Source organism: Nanorana parkeri, unplaced genomic scaffold, assembly GCF_000935625.1.
Source record: "Nanorana parkeri isolate BGI_ZX_2015 unplaced genomic scaffold, ASM93562v1 scaffold56, whole genome shotgun sequence".
NCBI classification, from domain to species: Eukaryota; Metazoa; Chordata; class Amphibia; order Anura; family Dicroglossidae; genus Nanorana; species Nanorana parkeri.
The window spans coordinates 1,362,675-1,374,720 of record NW_017306324.1 but is presented as its reverse complement, the minus strand read 5'-3'; the positions used below and the strand labels follow the sequence as shown (position 1 = coordinate 1,374,720).

General features: G+C 44.8%; 1 protein-coding gene across 2 annotated transcripts in view; it reads left to right on the top strand.

Annotated features, from left to right (window-relative positions):
* Positions 1-12,046, top strand: part of USP19 (ubiquitin specific peptidase 19) — a 78,684-nt gene that overhangs the window by 8,901 nt on the left and 57,737 nt on the right. For both annotated transcript variants that reach the window (XM_018576104.1, XM_018576103.1), the window contains exons 2-4: positions 2,133-2,410; positions 9,796-9,924; positions 11,465-11,601. In XM_018576104.1, the coding sequence (XP_018431606.1) occupies positions 2,269-2,410; positions 9,796-9,924; positions 11,465-11,601 (408 nt within the window). In that variant the 5' untranslated portion in view covers positions 2,133-2,268. The remainder of the gene's footprint in view (positions 1-2,132; positions 2,411-9,795; positions 9,925-11,464; positions 11,602-12,046) is intronic.

Genomic DNA, 12,046 nt, shown 5'->3' with positions numbered 1-12,046 from the left:
GGTGGGAGTGGGAAGGGGGGGATCCAGCCCCTCCCCTGTCACGGCAGAGAGCCGTGACAGGATGGAGAGGTGAGCGAACCCCAGTATGTGTTCGCTCACCTCCCGATCTACTGAGCCGACCTGTGACAGTCTTTGTCACAGGTCGGCTAGAACTATGAGGTGAGTGAAAAGCACTCACCTCATAGTTCTCCTTTAATATACCTCCCTTTACTTCCTGGAACTCTGGCACATGTGATTAGGACATGTGACCATGCACATCATCTCAGGGGAGGAAAAGGCCTTTCCCTACGATGTCGTGAGATTACAGATGAGATTTCCCAGCAATGCTCTGCTGAGGTAACCTTCCCAGGATGCATTGTCTTGGCACAGTTTACATCACTAATGCCCAAGAGTACCAGGAAGTAGAAAAACAATAATTGTAAGTAAAAGCAAATTATGTATGTTTTAAATAATGAATGTAAGATTTCATATCAGCATAAAGAGCTGAATGCTGATATGATTTTTAGTTGAAGGGAGTAAAGGTCCACTTTAACATACAGGTGTGGGGGCAACTGTAGAGCTCTGGATATCTGGCAGGATCAACAGGTATTTTTCTGTATCTGTAACATTACCCAGCAAGTATGTAATAGGATTTTTGGGGGAAGCCCAAGCGATCCCCGGGGTGAGAACATACAAATGTTATGCAGATTGTGTGCTTCATGTGGATTGGATCCTGAGCTGAGACAAGACGACCTTCCATTTCACCTCTGTACTCTGCAACAGGTCACTTCTTTATTTACCTTATGCAGCCGGTGCAAACTGAAACACACAATCGCTGAACATTCACCTAAAGCCACATCGCCGCAGTTCTATTTCACAGATTACCATAAACAAGGGCAGGGTTGAGTTACGCACAGAAGTCTCCGTTTCCATTTTCAGTGCTCTCGCTTTGATTTCTGGGCCTATTATTTTTCTGTAATTGAACTCTTTCAGGGCACTGAGAGCAGCCTGGAGCCTTCAGCTGAAAGCTATTCCTCTTTGTGCTGCACAGATGGCGACCGAGTAATCCCGAAGACGCATCTGTCTGCAATGATTAGACTGCGAATGGTTAATGTTGTTCCAATTGGTCACAACAGGAAGGGAGAGGAAGTCCCTCCAAAGTGAGGGAAATCCCTGGTGGTCAGCAGAATGTGTCCCCGTTGGAAAATTTCCTGTTCTGGTGACAACACCGGGGTTTTGTTTTCACTATTAGTGATAATGGTCACCAGAACAACCAGGGGGGTTAATCTCCCTAACGGGGACACAGACGGCAATCAAACGTTGACGGGGGTTCCAATCCACGGGGGGTCCTAATCCTTCTACACTGTAGCCAGAACTAAAAAAAGGTTTTGCTGAACTTCAGGCAGATATTAAAAACACAACGGCAGCTCTGTATCGATTAATACCACAATAAATGTTTTATTTTTTGTTTAGATGTAAACTGTGCAAGTATCTGCATTTAACTTGGTATCAGCCCTCTGTGCAGCAGAGCTGAGACTGGGAGAGAAGCAGCACACAGACACAACAGTACTGCAGTGCTCATGTGCTAACAAGCAGCATGCTGGTAGGATGATAGAGGAGGGTGACATGTGACCATCAGTCTGCTGCTTCTCCTTTCATTGCCCAGTCACGGGCTAGGGGAGGTATAAGACCTGTAAGTGCTACTTGATTGCAGCAGAGACATCTCAGGTCTTCTGCCCTGCCAGAGAGGGCTGTACTGTGTAACAGAGCTGTGGGAATATCAGAACTGGATGAACAGAAATACACATTTGTTGGCAGGATTAACAGCTCCTTTTATAAGTCTACTTTAAGCCTTAAAGCGGAAAGCCTATGGATTGGGCACCTGTAGGGACCATCAGCCAAGAGATATCAGAGGAACTGATATCGCTGATGTTTTACCTAAGATACGCTGGTGAAGGTGTTTGCTGTGCTTGTCTCCTTCCTTTACACTTTGTAACTCAGTATGAATGCTCCGGCAACACAAGCCTTTAGGATTGAACCTTTTCAGAATGTCTGCCAAGTCCAGCTAAGGGTTGACTATTCACCCTAATGGACAGACATTGTTCCTGGTTGATATTATGACTGTACTGAATGTCATCCTTTGTCTCCCGCAGATTATTTCTTCCCTGACAAAGCGTCTACCCACAGAGAGTCGCCAAGATAGCTGGCCCAGGTAGAAAACGCCGAACCCCTGACCCAGACGCTGTTACAGACCCTGGGGGCCCCTTCGTTTCCATCAAGCGGCAGAAGATGTCCCGTCCTGCCGAGGGCGTCGGGCAGAGAAGGGTGACGCGTGGAACTGAAGATGCCATCAACAAGAAGAAGCAGAAAGATCGCATCAACCAGGAAAGCAAAGAAGGCAAGATGGTGTCCGGTGGCGAAACCAAGAAAGGTCAGTAGAGGAAGGCTGCCCATTAGGGCTAAGTTTCATCTGCTGCTACTACCTGTACAGTGAGAGTGTCCTTACTGGCCACTGGGCTAGTCCTATTAGATGGGGGAGCGGGGAATCCTCTACGACTCAATTATACACGTGCTGGAGCACAGCGGCATGTTATCAAAATGGTGTTAGACCTCATGTGGGAAGTGAAAACTAAACAAGGGGCCATATATAAATATAAATACACATGCAGGAGCTGCAGCACAGCGGCATGTTATCCAAATGGGGTTCGTCAGACCTCAGGTGGTAAATGAAAACTAAACAAGGGGCCATATATAAATATTTTCTCTCTAATGCATATCTGCCATCCACACACAAAGGTCAGCAAATATTTTTAGATACAAGTTTTGAAGACTTGGTGACACCTCATTTGTACAAGGCAAAATACTCTAGTTAGATTTTTGTCTCCCAACATTTTATTTATTTTAAAGTCACAGAAAAGAATTGAAGCCAGACAGGCATTGCACTAAGGGTCCTGGTCCTACCTCCACTTTCCTGATACAGCAGTTTTGCTGGAAGTCTAAATAAAACTGCACTACAATGGGTACCAGAGATGGACCCAGTGCTGTCAGTAATCAGCTCTCAGAGATGTCTGACCCCCCCCCGATTTTCCCTCCCTGGCTCTCCTCTGCATTACAGTTATATGAAAGGGCACATGATGAGGGGTGTGTTTGTTACTGGGCTCTGCCAGCACAGAGCACTGCAGTGTGAGAGCACAAAGGGAAAAAATAGTATTTGAAGGCATTTCCTAGCAAATATTTGCTACAAAGTATAACAGGGGTAGGTATTTAATGGATTATAATGAGATTAAAGGTGCAAGACTTTAATTGGGCTGTAAAACTATTTTGAATTTGTATTTTTGGGCTGCGTCTCTGGTCGCCATGCAAGTGACAAACCTTAGCCTTGATCAGAGTGTTTGAATGTTTGGGGACATTTGATGCGTCTTTGTGGACAATTGTTTTTTCCTTCCCATAGCGTTTGCTGATGTTTGCCAGGGGAGTCATCCACAGGGTAAGGCCCATGAGCATGACCTGATCAGTTTACCTGGAAGACAAAATGCCACTCCATGTCATTTGTTCCCCTTGGTCCCTGTGTGGATTGTAGAGCAGTCACCGCTCCAAGCTCGCTTCCGGGATGGACTACAGTCTAACGTTTAGTTTAATAATTAGAATTGAGATTGTAGCCCATCATGGGAGGGGGCTTGAAGCAGTGACTACTAGGGATGCACCGATATATCGGCTGCCGAAACATATCGGCCGAAAATTGCACTTTTGGCATAATGCCGAAAGTGCCATTTTCTGGCCAATACAGCGGCGCATCCGTTCTTTTTCTTTTTTTTTCTCCCCGCTGGGCGCTGCTCTGTGTCCCATCAGGGAGGAGAGAAACTGTCAGAGGCGGCCGAGTGCTGCGGGAGGAAAGCGCTGTGAGCGGCCGGCGTCTCTCCTGTCACAGATAAGAGGAGAGCGTGTGTGGGCAGAGACAGCCGGCGCTGTCACAGGTGGCTGAGCGAGTGGTGCGGGTGGAGAGCTCAGCCTCCTGTGACAGCGTGTCATAGAGGAGAGCGGGTACAAGCAGTCAGTGATTGCTGAGTGTTTGTAGATAATTGAGGATATAGAATAGTTACTATATCCTCAATTATGAATAAATGGAAAGTGATCTACATCACCTCCTGTTCATTGATGATTGTGGTTATAGTAAACATACTCTGTCCTCCATTATTTACAAACACTCAGTATAGAGGCTTCCTGTTCATTGATAACAGGGGCTGCTGCAGAAAAAGAGATTGAGGACTCTGTGTTCTCAATCTTTTCTATTTTAAAAGGGAAATATCAGGCGTCTGTTTAGATCCCTGATATTTTCCCAAAGCCCCTAAAAGTAAAGTAAAGCATGCAAATATTTAATAAAAGATGAATAAATAACAAATATAAAAACATTAAAGTTTTATAAATAAAATATAGATTTTTTTTTTAATTAGTTAAAATAAAAAAAACTTTCGGTTTCGGCCTGACTATATATTTTTTTAAATGTTTGGTTTCGGTTTTGAAATTTTCATTTTGGTGCATCTCTAGTGACTACTTTACAACACACACAGGGACCATGGGGAACAAAAGTAGCCCCCCTCCAGAAGGAAGGACAGTGTCAGCACCAATTCAGAGATGATTGGAGGATCTACAGCCGAGTGATACACAAATAGGATACATTGTAGTTAGATAAATGTATTTGTAACATATAAATCCTGAGTTCAGTGTCACTTTCAGCAATAGAAAGGCTGCAATTACTGAATCTCCAATGATCTGTTTGCAGATTGTCATTAGTAAACGTTTTGAAGCATCCTTTGATGTCATTTTGAAGATGAGGGTGAATTTCCACTTTTACTGGCTTCTTCCAAAGTAAATGTTCTTATCTGGCATAATGTAACTGAATTGCCGGATGTCATTTTCAGTGTTCACACCTATTTTATACTTAGACTATTGTCTATTTTATTCCAGGATGTTTTGGCTTAACATATGCACTTTTATATCCCTGGAGAGTGAAGACTGCTTTAAACAAGCCGTCACCATAGCATTGCAGGACACGTGAGCTGCAAGCGAGCTCCTTGTGGCCGTCACCATGCAACTGTAAACAAATGACGCTTACCTGCATACAGTTACCAGGCACTCTGAGGTCTGAGCTACCTATGCATAGTCTTTATCAATTATTATACAGGATTTATACGGTGCCAACAGTTTGCACAGCGCTTTACAATATAAGGAAGACATTACAATCACAATACAATTCAACACAAGGTGGTAAGGAGGGCTTACAATCTAATAAATATCATACTACAATGGCCCAGACTGAAAAATAGCAGTCATGACATAACTGAATATCTTTTTTTTTTCTATGTACCGATGTTTACTGCATGCCACAGACTGTATAGGCAATGCCTGTTCAGGGGCTGGAGATCCACAGTTGCGGATCAATAAGTGGGCTACCTTTTAATGCAATGCTCTGCAGCAGTGTGAATCCAGTCAAAGGGTTCTTTTTAAGGGCTTGATCGCATCCGATGATTGTGGTAATATGAGGTGTATGTGCTAATTACGGCGAGACATTTTTAATGGCAACAAAGCGAGTTACTGCAACATACTTCCATTGAAGCATGGCACAACACAGGTGTGAGCCCTCTGTGCGCTGTGCTGCGTCAAAAGAAAAACGTTGCATTTCCATTCCTATGTTTGTTGGTTCATTGGGCAAAATGGTTTTGCTTGGCTGGTTGGTGTGTTTTGTGAATACCTCCACCATGCCTTAGTTACCACAACACATTAATGGTGAACAGGCCCTTTAGGCTTGGGTTACAGAGGCAATGGAATCTTTTTGCTGCAGAGATGTTTTTTTAAATCTGATGTTTTTTTTTATTGATTTTTGCTTATTTTCAAATACCAAAAAAAGACGGAGTAATAAGAAAAAAGAACAGAACAAAATTCAACAAATAATGGGCCGTTAACAAACGGCAAGGCATATTGAATGATGGCCACATTTTGAACAATGCAGAAATATCACACAGAATACAATACGAATAGCCAACACCTCCAAACGGAACTAGATTGTTACATATTAAGAACATAGACCGTAGTGAACAATAATAGGCGAGCTCGCTGTCCACTTAGTCAGGGATGGCAGTACCATCTATCCCATAGAGAGTTGAATTGGAGCAAAGCACCCCTCTGTTGAAAATTAATACGTTCTCAGGCGACTATCTTATCAAGTTCTCCAAGCCATAGATTCAAAGTGGGAGGCGAAGAGATCCATCTGCGAACCACTAGCCTGCTCGTGGTAAATAAAGCACGTTAAAGTGCCAAAGTTGTGTGATGGGTTTTGCTGGAGAGTTTTAACCACTTGTTGGCAATCGCCTCATTTGCAGCAAACTGTCATTCTGATGGGATAACTGATAACAATCCATTCTCAGTAGTAAAGAGATTTAATCTACCATGTAGCCCTACCTAAGGATGAAGTTTAGTTAGGGCTCATGTTGACTGGCATGGGCTTCCTGCGTTAGATGTGTGTTTTGAATGCATGTCAAAGGCAGGTAAGAAAAATCCCATTGACGTTAATAGAGTAGAACACATGGCAGTCAAGAGGTTGCGTTTGACCTGCTTTGCATTGCACTCTTTCTTTGGATGCAGCATGTCTAAAGGTGGCCATACACTGTACAACCATCGCAAGACTTTAGTCTTGCGATGGTTGTAAAGTAATTAAATAAACGTACGATCTGCCCATCTTGGACAGGCAGATTGTACTCTCGATCATCGCAAGCCCGCCCCCCTGAGGGGCGGGCTTCTGATGACCGCAATGCTGAACGAGCAGTGTGCGCGTGCGCACACCGGCCCGTTCGGCATTTGTCTCCCGAGCACCGTTCAAACCAGCCGAAAATCGTCACACGTGAAGTTCAGAAAGGAAAGCCCCTCTTTGTGTTACTTTTGAAGGCCTGAAAATGACGTGGTATCCTCTTCATTCTCAGTGACGTGTCCATCTCTGGCTTAGTATAGGCAAGGCTGAAAGATCAGTCTGTCAGCTTCAACCCCATTTATTTGTAATATTGCCCTATTGCTGTGCCACTGAAAGTCCAGCCAAAACCTTTTTTAGTCTTCGATAGGAATTAGTCAGGGATGGCAGTACCATCTATCCCATAGAGAGTTGAATTGGAGCAAAGCACCCCTCTGTTGAAAATTAATACGTTCTCAGGCGACTATCTTATCAAGTTCTCCAAGCCATAGATTCAAAGTGGGAGGCGAAGAGATCCATCTGCGAACCACTAGCCTGCTCGTGGTAAATAAAGCACGTTAAAGTGCCAAAGTTGTGTGATGGGTTTTGCTGGAGAGTTTTAACCACTTGTTGGCAATCGCCTCATTTGCAGCAAACTGTCATTCTGATGGGATAACTGATAACAATCCATTCTCAGTAGTAAAGAGATTTAATCTACCATGTAGCCCTACCTAAGGATGAAGTTTAGTTAGGGCTCATGTTGACTGGCATGGGCTTCCTGCGTTAGATGTGTGTTTTGAATGCATGTCAAAGGCAGGTAAGAAAAATCCCATTGACGTTAATAGAGTAGAACACATGGCAGTCAAGAGGTTGCGTTTGACCTGCTTTGCATTGCACTCTTTCTTTGGATGCAGCATGTCTAAAGGTGGCCATACACTGTACAACCATCGCAAGACTTTAGTCTTGCGATGGTTGTAAAGTAATTAAATAAACGTACGATCTGCCCATCTTGGACAGGCAGATTGTACTCTCGATCATCGCAAGCCCGCCCCCCTGAGGGGCGGGCTTCTGATGACCGCAATGCTGAACGAGCAGTGTGCGCGTGCGCACACCGGCCCGTTCGGCATTTGTCTCCCGAGCACCGTTCAAACCAGCCGAAAATCGTCACACGTGAAGTTCAGAAAGGAAAGCCCCTCTTTGTGTTACTTTTGAAGGCCTGAAAATGACGTGGTATCCTCTTCATTCTCAGTGACGTGTCCATCTCTGGCTTAGTATAGGCAAGGCTGAAAGATCAGTCTGTCAACTTCAACCCCATTTATTTGTAATATTGCCCTATTGCTGTGCCACTGAAAGTCCAGCCAAAACCTTTTTTAGTCTTCGATAGGAAAGCAAAGCTTTTCTGACTATATGCTTAGAGCTTTATGTTGTATCTCAGGAGAGATATTACTGTCTTTTCTATAGGGTCCTCAAGGCAGGATGTGATGGTAAGGCTCCATTCACACAGAAGCGGTTGCCCCTGCGAATTTGGCCATATGGATACACGCGGTACTGCTCTAAACATAAAAAAAATCAATGCACTTTAATGTGCATTGTTCGGGCTTTTGCAGCGGTCCCGCGTGGTACAAAACCGGGCGTCCTGCAAAATAGTACAAGCGCAATTTTATGGCGGATTCCGCATGTTCACGTCTATAGTAATAGCTGCAGAATGCATGCAGTTATTATACAGGATTTATATAGTGCCAACAGTGTACGCAGCGCTTTACAATATAAGGAAGACATGATGTTACAATACAATTCAAGACAAGATGGTTAGGAGGGCCCTGGCCCTGAGGGCTTACAATCTAAAAGGGAGGGGCATGTGATGCATAAGGAGGTTGTAAAGATTTTAGTGTTTGCGTGCCGTGCTGTCTTCTGCACGGGAAAGGCAAATGCTATATGTCAGGGATGGCCAAACTCCGGCCTCCAGCTATGGTGAAACTGCGAATCACATGATGCATCTCTCTCCTCAAGTCATGTCTTTGGCAGTGAGAATCTTGCAAAGCCTCATGGGATTCGTAGTTCCACCACAGCTGGAGGGCCGCAGTTTGGCCATCCCTGCTATATGTGAATGGAGCCTCCAATCTCCCACTTGGAACACAGCCAGCAAAAGGTACCTACTAAAAAAAGAAATAAAAGGCCATCACGTATTGCAAGATATAAGCTGCTCACATGCATGAGATGTAATGACCTAATAGGGGGCCTTGTGTATCATGGAAATAAAGACATGCAGTGCAAAAATTGAGCATTATGCTTTTTGCTGTAGCAGTATAAACCGCACAGTGGTTCAAGGTGTTCCCAATTCTGTCCTGGTCCCCACTGAGAGGGACTTTTACCTCCACTTCCTGATCTGGTGACCACACAGGAAGGGAGGTAACATTTTCCCAGTAGTGATAAAACCCAAGCAGAGGTTGTTGCCCTTTCTTGCTCTGCCCAGCACTTACTCTGGGTTCACACCTAGGCGTATTGAATATGCGCGTCTGTCGCGTGGTTTTTTTACCGCGATTCTACTTGGCTGTATCCCAATGTAAAACGGCCCAAAGAAGTACATGTACTTGTTTGGGCGTAGGCCGTTTTGTAGGGCGTTTCAGACGGGCGGAAATACGGAAAGGTGTGAACCAGACCCATAGAAAACAATGGGATTTTCATGTTTGTACGTTTTGTTGAGCGTTCATAGAGCGTTGAACGCGCGACAAAACATAAAGGTGTGAACGGGGACTTGGCCAGCTTTACCACTTTCTCATTTGGCTGTTTTTGTGTTTTTTTCCTTCCTTTTAAACAGTGACTACTCCAAATATTCTTTTGTACATGAGCAATTACATGTTGGCCAATTTCAGTTCAGGTCCTCCATGTTATCTGGCCATTGACTCAGGGAATTGGATATTCGGCTGTTTGCTTTCATTTTGTTTAACCTGCACTAGCAGCTCCCTAGTTGGAATATGGTTGTCCTAGACAGGTTTAGTTTCTAATTGAGGGCGGCTATAGGAAAAGGTAAATGTGCTTACGAGTGATCTTACCCGCTTTGTCTCAATCCACTAAATCCATTCTGTTCTCTCTTTCAGAAATGATGGTTGATTGGAAGCAGAATTCTGGGGAAGTTATCATTAGACTGAACCCCGGTCTGGGAGCTTTGAACGTAGAAGATGTCGAGGCAGCATTTACAGACACTGACTGTGTCATCAATTTCCCAGGTAAGCTTTGATTGGCCGGAGTGGAATTATTTCAGGACAGTCTGCTACTTGAAGACAGGCCTTAAAGGAGAACTATGGGGTTAAGTCTTTTCCCCGTAGTTCTCCTTAGGGTAACGGGAGGACACAAACTACCATCCTCCCGTCACCCTAGGCTCAGTATACTGCGAGCTATAGCTCGCGGTATACTGAGAAGCCGCAACATACCGTGAGCTGCTGCTCGCGGTATACTGAGACGCTGAAACGGATCCCGACAATTGTGCCGGGATCCGCCCAGCTGTGTGACAGCTGGCTCTGCCTATCTAGAGGCAGAGCCAGCTGTACCCTCCCCCGACCGTTCCGCCAGTCAGCGCTGGCGGATCGGGGAGGGGGGAATCCAGCCCCTCCCCTGTCACGGCAGAGAGCCGTGACAGGATCGATAGGTGAGCGAACGCCGTTATGTGTTCGCTCACCTCCCGATCTACTGAGCCGACCTGTGACAGTCTCATTGTCACAGGTCGGCTAGAACTATGAGGTGAGTGAAAAGCACTCACCTCATAGTTCTCCTTTTAATCTTCATATTGGTTCTGTGCACCTTCAGCATCATCATGTGTCCTGCTACCCAGTTTTCTGGCAGCTCCTGGGTTCATGTTTGTATTGTGTTCGATTTTACATTTTAGGAAATTCTGTGGCCAGGTTAAAATACTACCGATCAGCTTAGTATACCTACAACTGTATAGTTTGATGGCCTACCTTTTAACCTCTTGCTGAGCTGCTAACACTGGAGGCAATAAGGCGATCTTTAACCCCTGGCCGTCACATATATGCGCTCATTGTGCGCGCCCAAAGCATAGTGACAGAGTTGTCACCAACTGCTCCAAGTCACCGTTTACAATTGGGCTCCTGATCATGTGATCTCTGTGATTGGTTGCCACCGCAATCACCTGTCATGGAGCCTGTCCCCAGCTCCTGTCGAGGTATTTTTAAAGGGCAGGTGGACTTTAATGGCAAGCTCAGCAGGTATTTGTGAAACTTTGTAGGGGGGTCCAAGAGAGAACTGTAAGTGCATATGCACTTAATTGCGACAACACATAGTTCTACTCATAAATCTGAAATTCCCTGGCTCCTATAAAGTTCCTGCTCAATCTGTAACTCGGATGTCTATGTTCTGGCCAACTTGGGCTGCTAATACACATTCCGCCAATAGATTTTCTAAATTCTGAAACAAGTGGGGTTGTCCAGCTACCAGAGAATCATACCTTTTATGTCTTTGTGGGAGGGTGTGGGGAGACCAGCTTCTTTGGGGATATCTGCATTGAAATCCATCAGATAAGTATGATAGGCCGTGATTTAACCTATTATGTTTTTGTTGCTGTTGGAGACATTTCTCTTTATTTCCAGTCCCAGGTGGTGTCAGTGGAGGGGAAATCTTCCAAATCTGGTTGCATATAGCAGTAAAATCCTGAGGCTCTAACATATAAATATATATTATGTGTGTTTATGTAATGCCACTTATTTGTGTTTCACGTTCTTTGGGATTGTTAAGGAAGTATTTGTATTGCAGAGGGCAGTCAGTGGAATTGTCACTTTCATGAAGAGATTGAAGGATCTTGCAGTAAAATGCAGTATAAAGAAAAAGGGAATTTCCTGCAACTCATCCTGCAAAAGAAAATTCCTCTGAACAAATGGCCTAGCCTCCAGGTAAGATTCACCAGGTTAATAATTGACAATGCCTGTGCTTGTCCAACCCCAGATTGGGTGGGTCAAGTTTACGGGGGCTTTTATTTTTTTAACGCTTTATATACATTATTTTTTCCCCCAGGGGCCTTCTTGTTGGGTTTGTGGTTTTGCCCCCATATTTGGGAGATTCTCCCTTCGTATTAGTCCTAGTGACCATTATCACCGGGAATGACAGTGAAGGAAATCCATAGATTAACTGCTTCAGGACTGCCCACCGTTAAAAAAAAAAATAAAAATAAACGTCCTGTCCCGAAGCGGTTATACTAAGAACACGGCTGCTGCTGCCGGGTTTTGGTATCATTTTAAACAGCGGGCAATTGCTGTTCAGATACAAGCGATCCAGCAGAATGCGTGATACACACCCCCCCCCCCCCCCCTCCCCCACGCCTTGCCCCCCACCCTCACC